Source organism: Sturnira hondurensis, unplaced genomic scaffold, assembly GCF_014824575.4.
Source record: "Sturnira hondurensis isolate 20B ecotype Veracruz unplaced genomic scaffold, ASM1482457v3 Scaffold0021143, whole genome shotgun sequence".
Classification (NCBI taxonomy): Eukaryota; Metazoa; Chordata; class Mammalia; order Chiroptera; family Phyllostomidae; genus Sturnira; species Sturnira hondurensis.
The window spans coordinates 815,545-841,309 of NW_028093774.1; the positions used below are offsets into that span (position 1 = coordinate 815,545).

The 25,765-nt window shown below is 51.2% G+C and overlaps 1 protein-coding gene across 4 annotated transcripts in view; it reads right to left on the reverse strand.

Annotated features, from left to right (window-relative positions):
- The window catches only part of PPP2R5C (protein phosphatase 2 regulatory subunit B'gamma), a 122,688-nt gene that overhangs the window by 22,440 nt on the left and 74,483 nt on the right, over positions 1–25,765 (reverse strand). For all 4 annotated transcript variants that reach the window (XM_037031753.1, XM_037031754.1, XM_037031755.1 and 1 more), the window contains 4 exons: positions 6,451–6,561; positions 5,512–5,604; positions 5,298–5,428; positions 830–889 (listed from right to left, as the gene is read on the reverse strand). In XM_037031753.1, coding sequence (XP_036887648.1) covers positions 830–889; positions 5,298–5,428; positions 5,512–5,604; positions 6,451–6,561 — 395 coding nt within the window. The remainder of the gene's footprint in view (positions 1–829; positions 890–5,297; positions 5,429–5,511; positions 5,605–6,450; positions 6,562–25,765) is intronic.

Genomic DNA, 25,765 nt, shown 5'->3' on the forward strand with positions numbered 1-25,765 from the left:
CTCAGGGGATGGGTGTCGTCCCGCAAAGTGAAGGTCACCAGCTCGATTCCCAGTCAGGGCATGTGCCTGGGTTGTAGGTTCTGTCCCTGGTTAGGGTGCTTATGGGAGGGAGCTGATTGATGTTCCTCTCCCCCTCTTCCTCCTTCCCCTCCCCTCTCTCTAAACATAAATAAGTGAAACCTTTAAAACCCACACGGGTTTCCCCACTGCAGGGTTCTGCAGAACCGTCAGCTGCCCACACCAACGGAGTCTCTGAGCAGGGAGCTGTGGAGACAGCCCTTTGGGGCTCGTCTGGCCGTGGGGCCCTGAGGACTCCAGGAGGCTGGATATGAAATCTCTAGTCATCAGTTAAAACAATGGTAGCAAGCAAGAACTTTACTTGGATCACAATAAAATTTTTGAAATGTTAATCGTTTTTTAAGTACACATACAAATAATTTATAAAAATCGAAGCAATTTGAAATATTAGCATTTATTCAGTTCCTCAAAGGTACAATGATCTATTCTTCTAGGTGTCAAATATAAACCCTCTTAAGTAACTATTTTTAGCAGTGCTCTTGAGAAAATAATTGAACTGTGTTTCCATAGCAATGTCCCCGAGGTAAAGGAGAGGGAGTCTACCTATGGAACCACACCAACAGAGGACATTTGTCACTGGGCATATGCGCATCCACAGCTCACCAACCCCCTCCATCTCATGCCAGCGCTTCGGGAGGGTGGTTTCACTTGCCTCGTTCTTGGAGGGGCAGCTGAACTCAGCAAACTGGACCGTCCTGGTACGAATCCCACCCAAGGCCAATTACTACCAATAAACACAGAGGCGACTTACCTTCCCAGTATTTCCAGTAACTCTGCTATCCCATTGTGATGCTCTGTTTCATAAATAAACCTGGAAAAGGCAATTTGTCACTTGGAGTTAGACAGTGAACTAACAGCCGGAAAGACTAAAACCCTCTGAATAAAAACCCAGTGCCTTTAGGAGGGAAAGCGCGCAGCCGGCAACAACAGTGCATCGAGCTGTGAAAGCCGGGCGCGCTCCTTGTCACCAGATAAACTCCGAGTAGCCTGGAGGGCAGAGAATAAAGCCTGCTCAAAACTCCCCCTTTTATTCAGGAAGTTTTCAAACAAAAAGGCGAGTTGAAGGAACTTTACAGTGAGCACCTGTGTGTCAGCCACCCAGACCCAACCACGAGCAACTTGCTGTTGGCTTCGTCAGATCCGTCCCTCCACCCGCCGCTCTACCCAGCAACCCTTGCCTTTCCTGCTGCATTTCAACGCAGGGGCACGTCTAAATCTCGGCGCCTCCACTGGGCACGCTCCACGCCCCCGTGCTGCTCCCTGCAGACTCTCCCGCACCACGTCAGAGGAGGACCGAGCTCCCCGCGCTGGGACAACGAATGGGAACACAGACGCGACACAGAAAGGCGTCTTCCTCCTCCAAGGGCCAGTCAGGATCGACCTGCCCCGGCTCACACCTGCTCGCCTAGGGTGAGTCCAAGCCCACATCGGCTGACTTGGCCCGAAGTGAGGATGTCAGAAAACGGTGCCTGCCTCTCAGACGGAAAGGGAGTTTACAGCAGCCTCAAGTCAAATAAGAGTATGTGACAAATAAAGAATGTGACTCAAATTTCATTGTCCTCATTTGGGAAACAAATGGTCAGACACCCACGGGATGTAAAGTAATCCTGCAGGACGGGTCTAACACAGGCACCTATATTTCTGGGTGACCTGTCACCCGTGGCTGGGGCTCGGACTGCATCCTGAGGGAGCGCTCCCCAAATCTCAGAAAAGGGGGTGTGGGGTGGGGAGAGAACTACTTTGGCCAGAACAAAGGTCCGTGACGCGGAGCAGGCAGTGGGCGGCAGGGCGGGAAGGCAGGCGAGGCAGCCCATGGAGGCCGGAGGCCGGAGGCCAGCTCAGGGAGACGTGGGCCTCAGCTCAGGAGTGCCACGCTCAGCAAAACACAGTGACGCGGAGCCAATCTGGTGGCGTCACGAGGACGAGCAGGAAAGCACTGAATGGAACAGCGCTGCCGGGGTGGGGGGGGGGGGGGAGAATGAAGGCCCGCGGAAGCATCTGAGCCACCAGCCGGCACGCCCCTTTGCATCACCCCCCCCTCCCTGCAACACCTGCGGAGCACTGCTGCACGTCAGGCCGCCGCCCCGTGGCCATCCACTCCACAGAGCGCTTCAGTCCACGAAACTCCACCTGAAGGCTCTCTTGTGCTTCACTTGTTTGAAACACTCGTAACATTTCATGGCCGAAGCCACAGCTTTGCATACACGGCAACTGAGCGACTTCTGATACAATTCCTCTCACTTAGCTCTGGGGGGAACCCTGAGCCCCTGACACAGAGGTGCCCCTGCCCCCCCATGCCTCTGATCCATCTCCACCAGCTTCAAAGTTTCAATAAGGACGGCCTTGAGCTACATAAGCCATCTTGATTCCCTTAGTGACTTTACTGTTTCCCTAATCTCCATTTAGTTTAACCCTGTTTGAAGTAGGTAAAGAAAAAGCAAGCACAGTTTTCCTCCTTACTTTTCCAGCAGGAGACAAAAAGCTGGGTGTGAAATGGGAGGGAAGCCTTGGAGGTGTGCAGAGCAGGCTGGAGGGCTGCTCGCTCATTTAGCAAGAAGAACATCCGGACTCTAAAGACTGCTTGTCACGGACAGTCTCCAGACGGGCTGGACTCCTCTCCTCCCAGCAGGGCGCATGCCACCCTCCTCTCAACAGGTGGGATGACTTCCTCCCCGAATCTGGGCCTGAGGTGCTGGGACCAATACATGAGGTGCAGGTCTAAGCTGCTTCCGGCCACGTCCTGGATGCCCGGGAGCCATGGTGGGCACGGCAGATGGCACTGTCCAAAGCCCACACAGACACTGCGCAGAACTGTGGATGAGCCCAGTGCAGATGGCAGAAGTGTGGGAAAGAATGAATTGGTTTCTAGCCACTCCGACGTGGGGTGGCTTGCTGCACAGCAGGGTGCTGCAGCCTGGCCCCACCACAGCCATCTAACCTTTGGGGTCCACTGTTTGCCAAAACAGGCACCAGGGCATCTTGAGCTCTCTGTACACCACACCTTAAAGACGCTGACTGGAGCGAGAAACTACAGACACAGTACACTGAAGCGAGCAGGTGTGAAACGCTCTTTTCCTTATCAGATGCGTCAGTGCCACAAAGAACTCCGAGAGCCGAGTGCCTCTCTCAGGCCTTGCTCCCTAACCTTTCTCCGACCTGACACGGGGAGGAAGTGCTGTTGAGCACAGAGACCCAAGCAGCTGCGGGATCTGCACAACTCGCTCACTTCTGATCGCGTGTATCAAGAATGACAATTACAGAAGCCCACTGAAAAACGAGACAGAGACAGCACACGCTCGCACCGAGCTTTCAGTGAGAACCGAACTAAACTCTGCGCAGGAACTCTTCCATCACAACCTGCGTGAGTACTTCAGTTACTGAGCTAAGGTTCCTTAACACACGAGCCACTTCCTACTTCCTAAGTGCCAGTGCGGATTTGTGGTTCTGTTCCCTGAGCAAAACCTATGTTTAAGAGCAAAAACCCTACTGCAGGGGGAGCTTTAATTTTAGGCCTAAAAGACTGAATTTAAAATGCACCTCTTTTTTGTTTAAATAACACACACATACATTATGTCTTGATAGGTAACTAACCACACCGGCCAGCAGTGAGTGGCCTTGTCGGCACCGAGAACGCCGGCCAGGACCAGGCACAGGGAGCGTGATGTCACTGTCCTGAGTGTGTGGCTGTTAGAAATGGGTGTAGGGGCCTGGAAGGAGTTCAGAGGGAAGCCACCCTCTCTGAGGAAGTCTCTGCCCTTGGAATGTCTTGTCAGTGTGGTGATAAGGGAGAGAGAGGATCAGACCCTGAGGAGCACAGGAGCGCAGGACAGGGAGATTTCAAGCACTGGGCAGGGCCAGGCTGGTGACAGCACGAGAGACACTGGTGACGGACTCCCCAGAGAGGCTGTAGGTCACAGCTGTGGGACCCTGTTTCCTGTCCACCATCTGCCTTGGCCCTTCCCCTCTCTCCTGCGTGGTCAGGGCGTCTGAGGGCCCTGCTGGCCTCTGCAGGGCCCCTCCAGGCGACGGCCAGGCCATCGCTCTGCGGGACCTGCACACCATGCCTGTCACCACCTTGAGCTGTTCTGCACTCAGGGGCCTTGGGTTAGCCTTCCCGAGAACCCAACGTTCCTAGAATACACTGTGGACTTAGTGGGCCTTCCAGGGACAGAGGAGAACAGTAACTGTTTCATCTACCAGCATCTATCTGGTGCCACCAAGGTTGGGCTCAAGTTGGCACCAGGACGTGTACCAGAACAGCCGGCATGAGGCCCGCCCTCACAGGGAGGCTGGGTCCATCCACTAGGCCAGGGAGGCTTCCCTGGTGAGCACGTGTTTCTGGAAGCCTGGGAGGTCAAGGAGAAGGGCTGGTGGAAAAGAATGTCGCAGGAGGTCAAACCAGGCTGCCAAGTGGTGGTGTGGAGGGAGCTGAGGCGGAGCAGGGAGGTGGGCTCTAAGGAGGCCTGACCAGTGGGACGAAGGGCCCCACCCAGGGCTGACCACCCGCTCACCCAAGGACACCCACTGTGTGACTCGGAGGCAGCAGCAGAGATGAAGGGATGCCAGAGGGGTGTTGAGACTGGGATGGGCAGGGCTGGGGTCAAGGGCTCCAGGTGGGCACTGCGCTCAGGACCTATACTCAGCACGCTATGGAACGTTTTCTAATGAGCTGTGGTGCTGTGGCCAGCCTCCTGGCCTGACTTGGCTCCGTGCTCCTGCAGGCCTAGGGGTGGCCGTGACCGTTGAAAGCTGCCTGGCCTCCATGTGCTGTTCCCAACAGGGAGCACTGAGGAGTCCCCAAGCCTCTAATGTGAGTCTCAGATCTCCCGAGGTTCCCCAAAGATCCACTCCTCCCTCCTCCCTCCACTGGGACGCAGAGGGGAAGGATGAAGGAACTGCAGGAGAACAGAAGGGTCAGCTTTGGACAGATCACTCTGCCGAGTTCCAGACAGACCCCCGGTTTTAGCGCAAATGACACAAAGCAGGTATGTGACGTGGTGCTCAGAGTGGGCCTGGCAGGGGCTGGGGCGGGGAGGGGCCAGCCCCAGCCCGGCACAGAGGCACAGGTGCAGACTAGGGCCGCTGGACACAACAGTGTCATACTCGACGACAGCCGGTGGCTCCTTGGTCTCTTGTCAAGGGAACAAGGAGGCAAAGGGAAGGCGTACGACAATGAACATCACCGTGTGAAAAGAGAAATGCCATCCACACTGACTTACCTATAAAATATATTATTTATCTGTTTTCTGATGTAAGCTCTTAAGCCTAGGAATTTTCCGTAGATTCTGTGAAGGGTAGTTTTAAGAAAATCTCTCTCTCGAGGGTCTTCGCTGTCAAAGAGCTCTAAAAGCTTCAGGAAGAAAAAGACACTTAGTGACGTGAGATTCTCTCTGCAAATCAGGCTTCTGTAGTCTCAGCTAATTTGTATCTTACCTGCAATACAAACTTCTGATCAATATATTTCTTCGCTATATTAGGTTGGAAATCTGGAGATTCTAAAAATCTTAAGAAAAATTCATAAACAAGCTGGAAAGGAAAAAAATGAGTCAAAAAACATGGTATTTCATTAAATGGAGATTAAACACACTATGCATTGAGTACTGTCACAAACACTAGCCTTAAAAGAATCATGGATCTATACAGTTAATGCCAAATTACATAGCCCAATTCAGTCATATCTGATGATAGTAATTGTCTGATTCGGCTTAGAACCACAGACCATCTCTTTAAATGGCATTTAAACAAAGGGATTGCTATGCTGATGTCACCAAAGCTGACATTATGCTGCTTGAAGGCCACCATGCATACTGGCCATGAGTTGGGCTGTGACCAAATTCTGGGTGGGATTTGCAGCCTGTCATCTCCAAGTGTCCAGACGGTTACACAGGAGTCCCAGATGCCGTGGGAGGGGACGCTCTGCTACTGAGACAGCCCTCCTTTCTATCTGTGTCCCACCTGGTTTCCTCCTGGGTTTTCACCTCTCCCCATCTTCCCTCCTAGGACCACCCAGGTGGTCACTTAGGAAGCTCACTTCCTAACTGAGCTTTGGGGCACAGAACAGTTGCACATTAAATCTACAGACCCCCAAACCAGCAATGCCTGTGAGTCCTCCAGGCCATCAGCAAAGTGGTCGTTTCCATAAACAATATACTGACAATTCTGTATCTCTGTAGTTGATACACAGCACTAAATGTTCTCTCTTCTGCTAAAACACTTCTACGTACACACAAGAGTGCAAGGCCTATGCCACTAACAACAAGAGGTCCACCTGTGACCAGTTGCAGTGAGGCCCTTGGGCCAGTGCACCTGCATTAGAAGGAGACCCCATGAACGCACACATTCATGTTTCTGGGACATTCCCGAGTTCAGTACCTGTAGGTGAGGCCAGGCTGCTTCTAACGTTGGTTCGTCCTCCTCTGGGTCAAATTCTGCTCCCGTAGGATTGGAGGAAGGTGGTAATGTTCGAAACATGTTAACTGCAAACTAAAATCCATATATTCTATAATTATAATCAGGACATTAAAATATTTACAAAGAACATTTTAAAAAGATCTTAAGTAATTCTAATGAGAGCTGATTCCAGTGGTTCTCTACGTCAGAATTCCGAAGCATCCCCAGCAGCTGCGGCTTGGTGGGTTGGGCGTCCTCCCGCGAAGGGACAGGTCTCCAGTCAGGGTGCGGGCCTGGGTTGTGGGTTCGGTCCCTGATCTGGGCCCGTACAAGAGGCAACCGACTGATGCTTCTCTCCCCCTCCCCCCTCTAAAAAACCCACCAGAAACAGTGTGGGCCCCCAGTAACACTGCACCAGGACACACGGCTATGGGCAGGTGACCACCAAGATTGCGCTTGACTTTGAGTTGTCTATCTTCACAACAGCACCCACAAACACCGACAGGCAGTGACCACACCTGAGGCCTTTATTACACCTATGAAGTGCAAAAGCAAGGAAAACGTTTTGAATCTGGTAAGAAAAGGGTGAGATTATGAAGGACAGAGCAGAGACCGAGAACTGAAAATGGTGGTGAATGCCACTCTGTGCAGGATGTCCTGTGTGACCTTGCTGCACAAGTTCGCCGCAGTCAACGATGACGACGGCCACAGTCAAGACAGTGCCTTCTGAGTGCACGGGCAGAAGATCGTCCCCAGAGGCACACTGCACACTGGCAGAAAGAACTGTCACAGGGCACGGCTGTGCGCCCAGTGATCGGACAGGTGCATGTTCCCGAAATGTGTCTGGGCTCACACAGAAATGGCTGGGGGAGAAGTTTCCTGGAGTTTGGACGACCCCCACCCAGGACTCGCATCTCTGAACCCTGCCTTCACACTGCCCTTCACCAGTCAGTCCCCCATCCTGGCCTCCATTTAATCTCAACTTCATAAAACTTGGTGTCTTGTACCACAGATGTTTTCTACATGAAGTCTAGGGTTCTTTGGAGCACATGTACCTTTTTTTAAATCCTCACCTGAGGACACACTTAATGATTTTAGAGAGAGAAGTAAAGGAGGGAGGGAGAGGGAGAACAGCAGCAATGTGGGGAACACCGACCAGCGGTCCCTTGTATGCTACCTGACCGGGGCAGAACACTCAATTTTGGCATATGCCCTGACCAGGAATCGAACCTGCGACCTTTTGGTCTATGAGATGACGCTCCAACCAAAAACCACACTGGGCAGGGCAAAGCACAGGTACATTTTAATGTCCATATGGTTAACACGAAAAGTTAGCTTTCTAAATAAAGCAAAACATAATTGACAGATCCGTGACATAAACACAAAGTTCACTTTTTCTACACGGCCAACTTTTTTGCCGTAGGGTTAAATGCGATCAGCCCCCTACTGGGTCTGCACCTGTCACCTGCCATTACAGAGGGGGGCTCTCACAGGTGAGCAGAAAAAGCCCCCGGTCCCATCACCCGCCAAAGCCTGACCTACGAGACAAAATCCGCCTCTGTGACGACAATCAGAATGTGCCTGTGCTCCGTCCTGTCTTCACTGGTTCTGACGCTGAGCTGCATGTCCCCTCTTTACGTCCTCAGCTGTGACAGCCCCGCATCAAGCCTACTCTGTGTCACCCGGGGGGATGGGCGGATGCAGAGTAACGACCACAGGTGCAGGAATGGAAGGAATGAAAAAAGTCTGGGAATCCAGAAACAAGCGGTAAGAGACGAGTAGTACAAATACAAGTCACACTCCTAAGCACAGTGGCAAGAAAAAGAAGGCTGGTGCCTGTGCACAGGCCGATTGGGTGGGCCCAGGAAGGGCGTCTCGGACAAGGGGCAACACCAAACAGAGGGCACGACAAGGGTGGCCGAGTAGATGGCACATCCTCCCGGCACCCTGATCCCAAGGTCCATGCAAGACAACGAGGGGCCGCAGACAGCCCCTCACTGGGGGAAGGCCACCCCTGGGCAGGCGCCACTGTTGCCAGGAGCAGAGCCTATGTCCTTGCAGGGCTATGGAAGTGCAGAGAGGTGCGTCGGAGGCCACTTTTTTCGTGGGGAGGGTGGCATTCGCGACCTGGGGTGTTCTATCCTCTCCAAGAGATTGGGGGGCTCCAAGAGGGTCACCCAGAGACTGGGGGCACCTTCAAGAGGTGGAGAGGGGAACTGGTGATGGCAGCTGCAGACATTTATACGTCTGTGAACACCCACTGCTTGCCTCTCCCAGAGCCTGAAGAAGCAGATGGCTGGAGCAGCCTGTAACTTTGGGTGCATGCATCTGAGGGGGAACACACAAGTGGGGGAGCAGTGGAGAACCCCAGGACCTGTCAAATTAGCAGTCAGCTCACCAGGATGGGGACCACCGGTCTGGGGCGAAGGGCAGATGGCTGCCCCTCTGGAAGGGTCTTCAGAGCACAGGTATCCCATAGAGAGGACTTCCGCACGGGTCCACGCCCTGGGGAGCATGCAGCATGCACCCAGCAGCTGCCCTTCCCTGCTGGGGCCGGGCCAGCCCATGCTCCCCACCTCACCAGGCTGCCCACAGAAGGGGTGCCGATGAGCTTATGAGTCTGGAGCTAAGGCATTCAAGAGTCTGGGATAGTATTAGCAAGGGTGACGAAGAAGGGGCAGAGACGGGTCACAGATCATGGTCAAATGCACCTGGTGTGATGGCTGGCATGAGAGGCGCGGCTGTTCAGTGGAGCCGTGATGTGAGGTCACTGGGAGGTGGCCCTCGGGAACCTGGGGGAGTCACCCCCCCCCTCGGCTGCCGCAAAGCCTGAGGAGTGACACTGTGGTCCCTGAGGTGGAGGGAAGCCCCTGTGCTGGGCTGCCCCTCCGCCTTCATCCAGCCCTCCCCTGCCCTACGGGGCTCGCCTCTCCCAGTTGCCCCCACAGGCCTGAGACAGCCCCAGAACTGCTCTGTGACCTCTGCGTCCGCCCCACTGGTCTGCTCTCTGCGGTGCTCAGGCTGACCCGGCCGACTCCGCAGGGGCCGGCCCGGCTCTCCCGGCTGTGAAGCGATGGCACAGTCCCAGTGTCACGGTGAAGCCTCATGTGCGGCGTCCGGCCAGCCTCAGCCCACCCCCAGCACCTGCACGGGTCCTAGACGCTGAGCCGGGAGGTGGCAGGGACACAAACCAAGCTGCTTTCAATGCAGAAGCCACCTCTCCAGTGCCCCTGAAGGACAGCCACCCTGATCCAGGACGCTCTGTTACCTGCCGACTCTATGTGATAGAAGTTATTTATTTCTGGCAACAAGCATTTTCTCCTTTTTATTAAACTCACTGGGGTGACACTGGTTAACAAAATTATACAGGTTTCAGGGCACAAACAGCCCTGTAACCCCTACCCACCTTCCCCACCATGCTACACGGCACCACTTCACGCTCATGTCTCCAAAAGGCTAGAGGGGAGAAGGCAAAAAGGAGGCCATCTCAAGTTATTCTTGGGTCTCTATCCTAGCAACATTTCTTTTTTAAAAAAAATAGATTTCATTCATTTATTTTTAGAGAGCAGGGAAGGAAGAGAGAGAAACATCAATGTGTGGTTGCCTGCAACCCAGACATGTATCCTCACTGGGAATCGAACTGGTGACCCTTGGGTTCTCAGACCAGTGCTCAATCCACTGAGCCACACCAACCAGGGCCCTAGCAACATTTCTTAGCTCATAAAAGTTCAAGGGTCAAATCTGCTGAGCAACATGGTGCTGATATCTGTGTGTGCGTGAGGGAGCGCGCCATTCAGATGCGTGGAGTTCAGTCTGAGAGAAACACAGAACGTGATCTTTGTCAACATCAGGCCACGGAAGCCAAAGGGATCCTGTGTCTCCCAGCGCTCTGGAAGTCGGAGGTCTGACTCGATCACACCAGTCTGTCACCCTGCTGGCCCAAACCCCCGGACTCGAGTGCTCACCAGGGCGGACGCGGCTAGAGCTGGGTCACGCAGTGCAGCACAGCCTCGGAAGGGGGGCTGCCTCCCCGGGCCGCCTCTCACCCAGAAGCAGGACCCTCTTCGCACCAGGCACAGGAGCAGGGGAGGAAGCACCAGGCACGAAGCATCACCGCGTGTGTGGGCGCGCCCGTGGCCTCCAGGGTTCCGACCCCGGGACATCAGGAGGCACCTGCTTTCACAACTTTCTGGACATTTCCACTTTCAGTCCTTAAAATCAGCCCACCACATTGCTAAATTTATTAAATTAGATGTCAAATGAAGTGGCCCAGAAAGCAACACTGTGGAGGACCCTCACAACTGTGCAATAGCACGCAGCCTGTCTACCCCTGTCATAGTAACTGCTGAGGGGGCAATAAAGTGCTCATCCTGGCTGCCACTGCAGCGCAGGGGACACGGGAGCACGTGGGGGTTTGAGACATGAAGGGATTCACGCCAATAATCTGATTTCCGAGACGACAGGAAAGAACGGCTGACTGCTCAGCTCTTTGTTCGGAGCGGTGAGGGCCGCCCTACTGTGACCCCGACGTGTCTCACGGCCTGCACGGGGCGTACAACGGCGAGCTGACCGCGGGCCCGCGTCACCCCCGGACACCCAACCCTGTGAGGAAGTGCTGGATTCTGAGTCAGATTGCTAAGTGGCCATTTGGGGGAGGAGGGGCAGTGGAAGCCCATCTTACCTTTCTTTTTAAATAAAAAATTGTATTTGCTTGTAAACAATATAATGTACAATACGTGGAAAAACCACAGACGTAACAGACAGGCCATCTTGGCTAGGCCACAGATACAAAAGCCAACAAAGACCAAAAATAAAACCCGACGGCCACCCTCTCCGCTCACGAGCAACATGGGGGAGACATAACTGAGAGGAAGACCCCAGTTCGCGGCCACGAAAATGACCAAGGGACACACTGCCAGGGACTGGCCGCAGTGGCGAGGGCATGCAAACCCTAATGAAGGGCACTGACGGGTTCCCTGATGGGCAGAGGGACCGGCCATCCCCAGGGTTTGGAGGACGTCACTGCTCCACAGGGCAGGTCATACGATGAATGCAACGCAGACAAAATTCTGAATGAGTTTTTCGCCTCAATGGATGTAATTAAAATGTAGGTGGACGATCAAAGTCCTGGCAGCACTCGCAGACAGAGACCGCCCCTTCCCGAGTTGCACAGTTGCCCAAATCTGCCTTCCGGGCTCGGTTCAGCTGTCGCCTTGGGGACACACATCCCACAGTTCGCTAACGGCCTACTCTCCAGCACCTGCCGCAGGGCTGCACCGACGAGTCCCCGCCGCCAGTCACCTTAGTGCAACTCCGAGCGCGCGCCGACACCCGAGCTCTCAGCTGCAGTGCGCCCTCACTGGGGAGCATGTCCCGAGCCACGGCCTGGCCAGGCCCCGCATTTTAAGCTCAGTGGTCAGGCTGTCCATTTTCTTCATGATATCTGTCTGATGTAACTGATGGCTGGGTGACTCTGGGTGGCATCTTTCTCTAGCGCCACCTCCCAGGCCATCAGGCCATCTGCAGAGATAGGCAGCCAGTGAACAGGGGGAGAAGCAGGTCCCCTCCACGGCAGCGTCACCCCTTTCTCTAAGGCAAGAGCCCTAGGAGAATGCAGTTTGTCTTCAAATAGATGCCAGGATGTGGCATTTAAGAAAAGAACTACAGTTAAGTTCTTCTTCTCAAAAGCTTACTTTTCAGCCCTGGCTGGTGTGGCTCAGTGGATTGAGCACCAGCCTGCAAACCAAAGGGTCTCCAGTTCAATCCCCAGTCAGGGCACATGCCTGGGTTGTGGGCCAGGTCCCCAGTAGGGTGTTCGTGAGAGGCAACCACACACCTGCTGTTTCTTTCCCTCTCCTTCTCCCTCCTTTTTCCCCAGGGGAAAAAGCCCTGGCTGGTGTAGCTCAGTGGATTGAGCACGGGCCTGTGAACCAAAGGGTCGCCGGTTTAAGTCCCAGTCAGGGCACATGCCTGGGTTGCAGGCCAGGTCCCCAGTAGGGGACACATGAGAGGCAACCACACACTGATGTTTCTCTCACACTCTCTCCTTCCCGCCCCCTCTCTCTAAAAATAAATAAATAAAACATTTAAAAATAGATACATACATAAAATCTTATTTTTAAAAGAAAAGCTTATTTTTATAGTCACTCAAATATATTCTTTTACTTTATTTTATTTTATTTATCTTTAGAGGGAAAGGGAAGGAGAGAGGAAGAGAAACATCAGTGTATGGTTGCTTCTTGTGTGTCCCCTGCCGGAAACTGCCCCCTGCCGGGAACTGGCCTGCAACCCAGGAGTGTGCCCTGACTGGGAATCGAACTGCGACTGTCTGGTTCATAGGCCTGTGCTCAATCCACTGAGCTACACCAGCCAGGGCTTCAAATATATTCTTAAAGATATAGTGGAAATAAAAATATTATTTATACAAGATCAGCAATAATTCATAATATAGCAGTTCCTTGAATAATGTCATTTTGTTCAACATCATTTCGTTATTATGTTTTTGAGGAAACAAATCTGTCTCCTGTCTGGGGCCCTGTCTGGGGAACGTGCCTGAGGTCCCCACATCTGGGTGGGCTCTCTCCACGTGCTCCGGTTTCCTCCCATCACACAGCTGTGGATGGAAGGTGAACGGGGTGTCTACATCGCCCACTGTGTGGGAGTGGGTGTGAGTTCACCTGCAATGGGAGGGCGTCCAGCATGATCCCACCTCACACCTGAGCAGCTGGGAGAGGCTCCAGCCACCTGTGACCCTGAACGGGCTGGGAAATCATGATCTTGTTTTTACTCATCTTTCTTAGATGTCTGTATAGCTCACACTTATTTCAATGTTTAAAATTAGAAAGATTTTGGGTCTTCATTTGGAAATTTGGTGATATTTCTGTGACCAGAAACATGCTGTAAGAACTTAACTCCTGTTCACATCGATTAGTCCAGGGTACAGCTGGTTCATTACATGCTTTTTCACTTAAAGCCACAGTGTCCAGGAACCTACTGATGACATTAAGTGAGGACTTACTGTACTTATAATTCAATTCAATGAATGTTAGTTAAAGATAGCACTGGATTTGGAAGTTTCTCGGGATTTACTTTAGGCCAAAGTTTAGTTGTGCATAGATTCTGAATGATGTATATTCCCAATATTTAGTTACGAAAAATACCAATAAGAAAGTCTAATCTTATGCCCTGGCTGGTGTGGCTCAGTTGGTTGGAGCATCATCCTATAGACCAAAGGTTCGATTCCCTGCAAGGGCACATACCTAATTTATGGGTTCGATCCCCGGTCTGGGTACGTACAGAGTGCACCACAACTGATGTTTCTCTCTGTCTGTCCTGTCCTTCCCCCCTTCCTCTCCCTCTCTTCCTCTCTTTCTTAACAATAATGAAAACCTGCCCTCACGCGAGGATTAAAAAAAAGTCTAATATTGTAGGGAATAGCTGTGTAGCCAGCAGCTAGACAACATGTTTATATTCTAACATAACTGCTTTACCACATATTCAGGGGTTTTTTTGCAATAAAATGTGAGAATATTGAGGAATGCCGTGGAAGAGCAGAACTATGGATTCCGTAGTCTCCAAGGCACAAGCACACTGGACCGGACGTCTCTGAGCTCACGTGGTGGCTCACGTGAGGACAGCCGACCGTTCCCATGCCCTGCCCCTAACCACCAACCATACGTACGCAGTGATGGGACGACAGATCACACTGACAACCTCTATCACACATCTTTTCAGAATCCTTGCTGGCTGGAGTTGTGCTGAATTTTTTTTTATAAGTGAAGAAGAGACTTACACTTAGGGTAAAAGGGATGGGATTCACCTAACTTCCTGACCCCCAAACTAGGAAAATATATGGAATTATGGCTCTGAAGACAATGGCTTTCAGACAGCAGAGGACAGGGCCCCTGAGAACTGGAGACAGTGCAGCGAGCCCCACGACGGCCCAGGTTCCTGCCTGGACGGGGTTTCCAGGTTGCAGCACGGGGAGCCCAGCGGACAGCAGTGGTTAGAATGGAAGGCAAAGGCCCCAAGAGAAGGGAGCCGCAGAGAGAGAACACTGAGATTGCGGAGTCCCCTGCCCCTGCGGAGGACGACGGACCCCTGTCTGGGCGAGGAAACCGCGGGAGGCTGGGAAAGGAACCACTGGAAAGACCAGAAGGACCAGAACTTCCCCGGGAAGGACTGGTGCCTGTTCAGGGTGGGCACGGTACGCCACAGACTCCTGCAGCTCTGGGCCTTCCTGTAGCGCATCTCAAAAGCAAGAACTAAAAGAATCAAACCATTTGCATCCCGACACAAATCTCAAGATCATTAACAGAAAACTGTAAGGAGACAGCACTCAACGAGTCCAACTTCGGGCCCAGACATCCAGCAGAACTGAGCAGACAGGCAGAGCAGCAGGGAAGCATCCCTTGCGACGAGAGGAAGACCGACCCAGAGCTGCCACGGCACCAGAGTCAGCAGGTGAGGGTGTTACAACAGCACTCTGTGTGCAGAAAGACTAGTGGAGGCGTGAAGATGTAAGAAGGCACCAACAAACGACTGGAGATTCAAACTACAACGTGCGAGCCTTGGCTGGTGTGGCTCAGCGGACTGAGTGCAGGTCTGTTCGATCCCAGTCAGGGACAGACCCCGGCTGGGGGACGCATGAGAGGCAACCACACATTGATACTTCCTTCCCTCTCTCCTTCCCTTCCTCACTCTCTAAAAACAAATAAATAAAATGATTAAAAAACCCTACAGTGTGAGAGATACAACTTCGCTAGATGGGAATTAACATCAGGTAAGCTCTGCAGAAAGATCAGTGGACTTGAAGATGGCAAAGGAAACTACCAAACGAAACAAAGAAACAAACAAAACCTAACGCATGTATGACTGCAGTCTCTGCAGGACAGAGGAGGGGAAGAAAAAATATGTAAAGAGACCAGAGCCAAATGCTTTTCCAAATTTGATGAAAGTTACGCATGAACTCCAAACACAAAGAGGGCGACCACGCTAAGGCACATCGTAGCCAAATTGCTTAAAAGTCATACAAAATTTCGTAAGTAGCCAGAGGGGAATAAAGATATATTTTGTGCAGAGGAACACAGTCAGGACTGACAGCAGATTTCTTACTGGAACAATGTGAACAAGATGACAGTGGAGCAAGACCTGCAAAAGATAAAACTGGGCCCTGGAGTTCCAGACACTGAAGCGTGCATTTCAACACCAAAAGCTAAAGAAAGGCCTTTGGAACATACAGGAGCGGAACGACCTAACCACCAGCAGCCCGTGCTGGGGGAAACGTTAAGGAACGTCCTTCGGCAGAAGGAACCTGACGCTAGGCGATTCCGGGCCCGCCCGAGGGAGTGAGGCACGCTGAGGGCGCTCAGCATCCGGGAAGGGTAGAGCGTTCTAAAAATGGCTAAAATCTCTCTAAAAGGCATTTAAAAATAATAAGCAACACACAGTGGCATTTATAACATACAAGGAAGCAAAGTGCGTGTCAGCAACAGTGACAGGGACGGGAGGGACGGGAGGGACCTGCGCCGCTGGAAGCTCCTTGTGCTCCCTGCGAAGTGGCGTGTTATTGCCAAGGGAAGACTGCTGAGGTGAAGACATATTTCAGAAAGGCTACGCAAACAACCCAGATCAACAATGAAAGTGGTAGTTAAAAAGCCAACAAAGGAGATAAGACGGAGTCGTAAGAAGTACGCAGTAGACCCCAAAGAAAGCAGACTGAGAGAAAAAGGAAACGGAGAACAGATGGGATGAATAGAAAAAACCACAGTGAGATCATAGATTCAATCTGACAACCCAATGCTCGCACTGAGAGCAATGGCTTTAACACCCAATCAGACGGCAGAGACACCCGGCCGAACGGAAGGGCGAGACCCAGCCAAGTGAGTCTGGCAAAGACCTGTCACACTCATGCTGGTCAACTGGCGGCTGCAGCGGCCGTATCAACATCAGGCAAAGCCGGTTCTGAAGCAAATAACTCTCCCAGGGATAGAGAGGATCATTTTACAATGACAAAGGAGTCCATTGACTAATAAATAATACTAATATTTATATACCAAATACACGAAGTAAAACCTGATAGAACTTCAATTAGAAACAGAAAATAAACAGCCCCAATTGCAACAGTACCCGAAATGAAATCTTTCTCATGCATCTGAAAAGAGACATGTGGGACCTGAATGCTGAAAACTAAAACAAGGAGGAGCAAAACAGGGAAATACACTGTTTTTGCATAAAAAGATTTCATACTGTTAAGCTGTCAGTTCTCTCCAAATCTCCACATTCAACCCAATCTGATCAAAACCTTGGACGGGTGTTTTGATGGTTCTAAAATTTACAGAGAAAGTTGAAACAACCGGAGAGCAAACAATCCTGGAGCAAAGCAGAGGGCTGGAGACGCCGCACAAGCCGACCTCAGTGCCCCTTCTGAAGCGGTGATGCCGGGGCAGCATGGTACTGGCGAGCAGGCACTGGGGCCAAGGGAGCGGCAGGAGGAGACTCGCACACGCAGTCCGACGATCGCTGAGAGAGGGGCAAAGGCGACTCAGGGAAGTGTGGTCCGTCTTCTCAGTAAACTTCCTCCGCTAACAGAATGCTTGGACACCCACATCCCAAAAAACGAACCTCCGAGTGGATCACAGACCTAAATGTAAAATGCAAAACTCTAATATTTACAGGAGAGCATCTCCGTAACCTCGGGAGGCAAAGACTTCTCAGATGTAATGCCAAAACACTACCCGTGAAAGAAACAAATCATAAATTGGCTTCATTTAAATTCAGTTAAATTAAAAACTCTGTAAAAGGCACTGTTGAAGTGAAAAGCCAAGTCACAGAGAAAATATTTGTGAAGCACATAACTGGCAAAACAATTTTTATCCAGAACATGTAAAGAAGTCTCAATCAAACTCAGTAACAAGAAAACAACTCAATTAAAAAATGGGCAAAGGATTGGAACAGACACTTTACCAAGGAAGACATGCAAATGACAAATAAGCAAGGAACAAAACACTCAGTGTCACCACTAATTAGGGAAACGCGAATTAGAGCCAAAGACAGACAGAAGGGCTGACGACACCGGACGCTGAGGAGGACCTGGAGCAACCAGAGCTCTTGTGAGCTGCGGGCAGGAGTGTGAAACAGGACATCCACTCCGGGAAGCAGTTTGGCAGTTTCTCAGGAGTTAAACATGTATTTACACGGTGACCCAGCCACCTCATGCCTATGTGTTTGCCCAAGTAAAAACCTATGTCCAAAATTTATACATACAAATTTATAGTAGTTTGGACTTCCGCCAAGATGGAGGCGTAGGTGGAAACACTGTGCCTTCTCCCACAACCAAGTCTGAATACAACAAAGGTTTGGAGAACAAAGACACAGCCAAAGAACAGAAAACTGAACTATATGGAAGTCCAACAACAACGAACCTTTCAACCGGACTAGTAAGAGGGGTGGAGTCAGCAGCAGAAGAGGGTCAGGCAGGAAGGATTCCTCCCCACGCCACCTAGGTGACCCAGGTGACCCAGGCAGCTGGGGTAGCATTGCGGACCCAGTGAGGGTGCAGGGAAGGCTGAGCGGTCACATATTCACATGCAGATAAACCAGCAAAGGAGTGAGCAGTGAGAAAGACGGCGCGGCCCCGGCTGTGGGAGGAGGCGGAGGGGACCGCCATTGATTTTCTTTGACCCCGCCCCCACATACAGCATCACAACCCAGCAACCTGGGTCCCCCCACCCTGGTGAACACTTTGGGCTCTGCTCCCCATATGTAACAGGCACGAACAGTCCAAAATATGGCTCAAGAAGAACTCAAAGCCCCAGAGCCGATAACTCTAAGCGACCAAGAAATAGTGAAACTCTCAGATGCACAGTTCAAAACACTGGTGATCAGGTTGCTCACAAAACTGGTTGATTTTAGTCACAAATTAGAGGAACAAACGAAGGCTAAACTAAGTGAAATGAAGCAAAATGCACAGGGAAACAATAGTGATGGAAAGGAAACTGGGACTCAAATCAATGGAGTGGACCAGAAGGAAGAAAAAAATGAGCAAACAGAAAAGAAGGAAGAAATAAGAATTCAAAAAAATGAGGAGAGGCTTAGGAACCTCCAGGACATCTTTGAACGTTCCAACATCCGAATTATACGGGTACCAGAAGGGGAAGGGGAAGAGTGACAAGTGGAAAACTTATTTGAACAAATAATAAAGGAGAAATTCCCTAATCTGGCAAAGGAAATAGACTTCCAGGAAATCCAGGAAGCTCAGAGAGTCCCAAAGAAGGTGGACCCAAGAAGGAACACACCAAGGCACATCATAATTACGTTAGCCAAGACCAAAATGAAGGAGAGAATCCTAGAAGCAGCAAGAGGTAAGGGGACAGTCACCTACAAAGGAGTTCCCATCAGACTGTCAGCGGATTTCTCAAAAGAGACCTTCCAGGCAAGAAGGGGCTGGAAAGAAGTACTCCAAGTCATGAAATCCAAAGACCTACAGCCAAGATTGCTCTATCCGGCAAAGCTTTAATTTAGAATGGAAGGACAGATAAGGTGCTTCTCAGATAAGATCAAATTCAAGGAGTTCATCATGACCAAGCCCTTATTATATGAAATGTTAAAGGGACTTATCTAAGAAAAAGAAGATGAAAAATATGAACAGTGAACCCTGGCTGGTGTGGCTCAGTGGATTGAGCACAGGCCTATGAACCACATGATCGGGGTTCGATTCCCAGTCGGGGCACATGCCTGAGTTGCAGGCCAGTTTCCAGCAGGGGACTCACGGGAGGCAACCATGCATTGATGTTTCTCACCTTCTCTCCTTCCCTTCGCTTCTAAAGAAAAATAAATAAAATCTAAAAAAAAAAAAAAAAAAAAAACAGTGAAAGGACAGCAAACTCACAGTTATTAACAACCACACCTAAAACAAAAGCAAACTAAGAGGACAGCTAGAGCAGGAGTGGAACCATAGAAATGAAAATCACATGGAGGGTTAGCAACAGGGGAGTGGGAAGAGGAGAAGGGGGGAGAAGGTACAGAAAATCAGTAGCATAGACGGTGGGGAGAAAAATAGACCCGGGGAGGGCAAGAATAGCGGGGGAAATATAGAATCTAAAGAACTTGAGACATGTGGACATAACCTAAAGGGGGGGAATGGTGGGGGAGGGGGTGTGCAGGGTGGAGGGAAATGAAGGGGGGAATTAGAACAACTGTAATGGCATAATCAATAAAATATATTAAAAAAAGAAGAGCACTGCAATTATACCACATGCCGAGAGCTTGCTTTTTAAGAAAAGAACATATTTATTGATTTTTGATGATGACAGATGTACATGACCATTGTTAAAAGTTTTCAAAATTACAATCATGTAGCAAATGAGGAGAACCTGCATAATCGCTCCATCCTAAGGCAGCTCATTAGTAGTTTGCACGACCTTCCTCTGGAACACCTCTCCGAGAAGTAGGGCCGGCTGTGTGGGGCGCACCCTGCCTCTTGTCCCCGGCCTCCTCATTATTAATGCAGCACAGACCCGCAGGCAGTTCCAGGGAGGCCGCCGTGAGCATCCAACCCACTCTGCCACCGATGGATACCACCACTGCCTGCACTGGCCCCCCTCCGCATTCGCTGCGACTACCAAGACTAGTCGTTTTCTTTTCAAAAACTTGCGGCTCCAGGTAACATTCAATATTCCTTTTGATTAGTTTCAGGTATACAATTTACGAAGTGACCCCTCCGATAATTCTAGTATCTACCTGGTACCACACACAGTCACTACAGAGTCACTGACTACACTCTCTAGGGCCACGGTGCTGTTGTCGAATGGTAACATTTCATTCTTCTCTGTCTTAACGCAGGAATCTACAGTTGGGGCAGAAGCAGGGTCACAGTGAAACACAGCTTATTCTTGTATTATCATTTGTGAATTATCGCCTTCTTTTCCACCCAAACAACTGCAAAGCTGCCGCCTGCACCGCCTGCACGCCCGGGGAACATGCGCTGAGCCCGTGAAAGGCCATGGGCCGCGTTAGAGGAGGGTGCTCCGGCGCGCTCAAGCCTGGCTCAGGGGGTCTGCGGCCTTGGGGGTCAGAGGACTGTCCGTGGCCCCAGAGAGGGGCTCTACCCGCAGAGGGGAAGCACGGGAAGGTTATTCAGAGTGATTCTGAAGCTGCTGGCATGTTTTCCAAATGCCTTCTATTTTTAAGATTTTATTTATTACTTCCGCCAAGATGGAGGCATAGGTGGAAACACTGTGCCTTCTCCCACAACCAAGTTTGGATACAACAAAAGTTTTGGAGAACTAACACACACCCAGAGACCAGAAAACCGAATTATACAGAAGTCCGACAGCTACGAACCATTCAACGGGGACAGTAAGAGAGGCAGAGCCAGCAGCGGAGCAGGGTCGGGAAGGACAGACCTAGGAGCGCAGGCATCCCGGACGTAGTCCGGGTGCGGGGCAGACTGACCAAGGTCGCACATTCGCAAGCAGTGAGACGGACCACACAGGCCCCAGGGGGCGAACCCAGTGGTGGAGGGCTGACAGTGGTGGCACACTTGCGTGTAGTGGAGCGGGGCGTGTGGCCCTGGTGACGGTGGTGGCTGCGGTGCTGGTGGGGGTCGCGGAGGCGGGCGCCGGAGGGAAGCCATTGTCCCTCTTTGACCCCGCCCCCACATACAACGTCACAACCCAGCGACTGAGTTGCCCTGCTCTGGTGAAAACCTAGAGCTCCGTTCCTGCTACTCAACAGGCACAAACAGCCCAAAAGATGGTGCAAGAACTCAAAGTCCCAGAGCCAATAACTAAGCGACCAACAGATTGCCAGCCTCTCAGAAGCCCAATTTAAAACACTATTTATCAGGATGCTCACAGAATTGGTAGAGTACAGTCACAAATTAGAGGAATTTAGTCACAAATTAGAAGAACATATGAAGGCTAAACTAATTGAAATGAAGGGAGATGTCCAGGAAACCAATAGCGATGGAAAGGAAAATGGGACTCAAATCAAGGGAGTGGACCAGAAGGAAGAACAAAACATCCAACCAGAAAATAGTAAAGAAACAAGAATTCAAAAAAATGAGGAGAGGCTTAGGAACCTCCAGGACATCTTTAAACGTTCCAACATCCAGATTATAGGGGTACCAGAAGGGGGAAAGAAACAGCCACGAGTGGAAAATGTATTTGAACAAATAATAAAGAACTTCCCCAGTCTGGCAAAGGTAACAGACTTCCAGGAAATCCAGGAAGCTCAGAGAGTCCCAAAAAGTTGGACCCAAGGAGGAACACACCAAGGCACATCATCATTACATTAGCTAAGACTAAAATGAAGGAGAGAATCCTAGAAGCAGCAAGGGATAAGGGGACAGTCACCTACAAAGGAGTACCCATCAGACTGTCAGCGGATTTCTCGAAAGAGACCTTACAGGCAAGAAGGGGCTGGAAAGAAGTATTCCAAGTCATGAAATCCAAAGACCTACAGCCAAGATTGCTTTATCCAGCAAAACTTTCATTTAGGATGGAAGGACAGATAAAGTGCTTCTCAGACAAGGTCAAGTTCAAGGAGTTCATCATCAACAAGCCCTTATTATATGAAATGCCAAAGGGACTTATATAAGAAAGAGATGATGAAAAATATCAACAGTGAAAGGACAGCAAACACACAGTTATTAACAACCACACCTAAAACAAAAGCAAACCAAGAGGACAGCTAGATCAGGAGCGGAACCATAGAAATGAAGAACACATCGAGGGTTAGAAACAGGGGGGTGGGAGGAGGAGAAGGGGGGAGAAGGCACAGAAAATAGCATAGATGGTAGGTAGAAAATAGATAGGGGGAGGGCGAGAATAGTGAGGGAAATATAGAATCTAAAGAAGTTGAGACACGTGGTTATAAACTAAGGGGGGAGAAGGGTGGGGGAGGGAGTGTGCGGGTGGAGAGGAATGAAGGGGGGAATAGAACAACTGTAATGGTATAATCAATAAACTATATTTAAAAAAAAGATTTTATTTATTTTTAGAGAGGGAAAGGAAAGGAGAGAGTGAGAGAAACATCAACTGGCTGCCTCTCGCACACCCCCAACTGGGGACGGAACCCGCAGCCCAGGCACGTGCAGTGACCCGAACGGAACCGAAGACCTTCCAGTCTGCGGCACGACGCCCTGCCCATCCAGCCACCCCAGCCAACAGGTGAGGGCAGTGCTGCCACCTGAGAGATGGCTTTTCGAGCATGTTCTCAGTGATGCTGATGCTGGGGCCTTCGAGGGCGCGCTCCTGCCCCTTTAAACTCCTGAGAGTCATTAAGGGCCCCAGAGAGCTTTGGTTTGTGAGAGTTTCATCTGTTGATATCGACTGTGCTAGAAATGAAACCAGATAAATTTTAAAATATTAATTCATTAAAATAAGTCTATGTCTTACTATAAGTAACATCTATAAAAATAACTGATTTTCAAAGCTAATATCAGTTATTTCATAAACGAACTCATATTAAATAAAAATATTTTCCAAAACAAAAACAAACTCAGTGAGAAGAGTGTCATTATTTTACATTTTGACGAGTCTCTTTGATTTCTGGCTTCCGAGAAAACAGCTGGTTTCTCTCTGTTCAGAACGATGATTTGGTTGAAATGTCAGAAGAAAAGTCCGTGTCCCACAAGTCAGTCGCTGGAAGAGGGAGGGCGACTAACAGCGCTTTCAGGTACCGTGGGCTCCTCTGACGTCATGCCAGAACTCCACAAGGGGCAGCTCACGAGGGGCCGGCTGCGGCGTGGGGTCTCGCACCTTCTCAGGGAGGGTCTTCGCCACGTCGAGTCTGGGGTTGTCTTCTGCCCTTCGGGGGCTCTCTGGCCCACCAATGGTGGGTACCATCCCTTACTGCTCATCTGGAAAACGCCGTCACGGACTATGTAGGTCTCCCAGTGGGGACTCCTGTCGTTGGACGTACAGAGACCCCATTCATTCCCACCACGGCCCACCGCGGTGGGAGGCTGCGGCACTGGGAGGCGGAAGCTCGCACCGGCAGCTACAGATTTTCCAAAATTCAGATTTTCACTGGAAAGCTTGAGCTGACAGGGGACAGCAAACACTGCCCACTGTTTTCCTTAAAGCGACCCTCTCACCTCACTTTTTGAGAGCCCGCCTACTGATTTCCCAGGTCTGAGTCCGAAGTCCGTCCGTCAGTCACCCTGTGGGTAAAACCGGGGCTCAAAGAGGGCGGCTGGGCCATTACTTGGTGTTGCCGTCCGCGTTGCAACTGAGAAAACTCCACTGCTAGGAAAATGGACTGACTGGATAATCTAATAAAAGCCCAAAAGCCCAGATAGTGGGTGTATTTAAGAAATGACTAAAATTAAGAGATAATGGAGTTGACGTAATTTAGGCCGAGAATCCAGATGACAGGAGTTTCCCTGGGGCATTGCTCCTTTTCATCCTCATCTCCCTGAACCTGTCTTTAATTTATTTATATTTTTCTCCTCGTGCCAGAGGACATGCTTACTGGTTTTAGAGAGAGGGGAAGGGAGGGGAAGAGAGGGAGAGAGACATCAATCCGTTGCCTCCTGTATGCGCCCCAGTGGGGACCAAACCCGCAACCTTTCAGTTTACGAAGTTTCAACCGCATGAACCGCACTGGCCAGGGCCGAGCCTAAGTTTCTACCATTGGAAAATGAAAGGGTCAGGCCAGACCTATAAGGTTCTGTTAAGTTTTAGGACTAATGCCTGTCATGTATAAAAACACGCAGCCACGGGGGAAATGCAAGTCAAAACCAGTGAGACGCCACGCCCCACGCACGAGGACAGCTAAGGTCCACAAGACAGACACCGGCACGAGCGCCGGCGAGGATGTGGAGACGCCGGAACCCCAGCTCGCCGCCAGTGGGAACGCCAGCTGGTGCAGCCACTTCGGAAAACAGTCCGGCGGTTTTTCCAAAGGTGAGATAGAGTTAACCCGGGACTCACCTGTGTCCTGGGTGAGTGATCAAGAGAAACGAAAACACGCTCACGGCAGCACCACCCAAAACTGCCAAGTAGCAGAAACACCCAGACGTTCGTCAGTGGCGCGGGGATAAATCACATGTGGCAGACACCCCATGACGGAGCCTTACTTAGCGTTGAAAGGACGTTCTGACACACGCTACGACAAGGACGAACTTTGAAAACGTCCTGCTAAGTGAGAGAAGGCGCCGTCCTGCGTGACTCCACTTAACGAGGCATCAGGTCAGGCCCACAGAGACGAAGGAGGCGAGCGTTACCAGGGGCTGCGGGGCACAGCCCAGCTGAGGGGGAAATGCCAGGGACGGTGATGGTGTGGGATTTCTTTCAGGAGGGTGAAAATGGCATAACATTATATGTGAAGATGGCTGCACACTCCTGGGACTATATGAAAAGGAACTGAACTGTACATTTTGGATGGTCGAGCTGTATGGTATGCAAGATTTGGGTCCTTCAACGTGGAAATTAATGTCTAAAAACACGATGACAAAACCGCACACACAAACACACACACACCAGGCAATCCTTCAAGCAAGCCTGCCAAGTGCCGCTTCAGTGGCCAGCACACCAGGGCGCCCACGGAACTGAGGGGCCACGTCTTCCCCCACCCCTGCCAGGCTGGGGCGGCCCTGCTGGGCGGAAGCCTTCCATCAGACGTGCAGGGTCTGCAGCCACCCCCCCCTTTCTTCCCTCCTCTCGCCCACACCCTCTGTTTATAGAACAGAGTACCACCAGCATCGCGTCGGCCCCTGCCCTTCGTCCCATGCCCAAAGCTCCAGATAAACCCGAGGGCAGGGAAAGGCCGCTGTCTGCCCTGCACCCCCTCTAGTCTGAGCAGGGAGGGAGGACGGACTGTGTCCATTCTCTCAGTGACCCAGAACAGCACCTCACGAGCACGGATCTTCAGGAGATCACCCAGCTCACCATGCACAAGATTTCTCTCCGCACCCTGCTCCCACCACATGGGCACACGGCAGCCTTGCACGTGTCCCTTCCCTTTTCCTTCCCTCACAGTATAACCATGACCTAAAGTGACATGCCACTGGTCGGCTCACTTGAGGCCTGTCCTGCACACAGAGGAGAGCTTGGGGTGGGCAGCAATGTGGTCCACTGCTCTGTTTTCTCCCCGAAAAAAGCGCCTGGCCCGCGGTGGATGCTCACTGAGGTCTACAACTGCGCTGGAGGGCGGCCTGCCCAACGTGGAGGCTGGCCTGAGTTCCAGGGGCGGGATCACAGGACGGCAGGGGGAGTCCCACTAGGAGGGGGCTTTTAACAGGGCGAGGAGAAGTGGTGGCCATTTAATCTAAAACAAGTCTTGGTGGGGG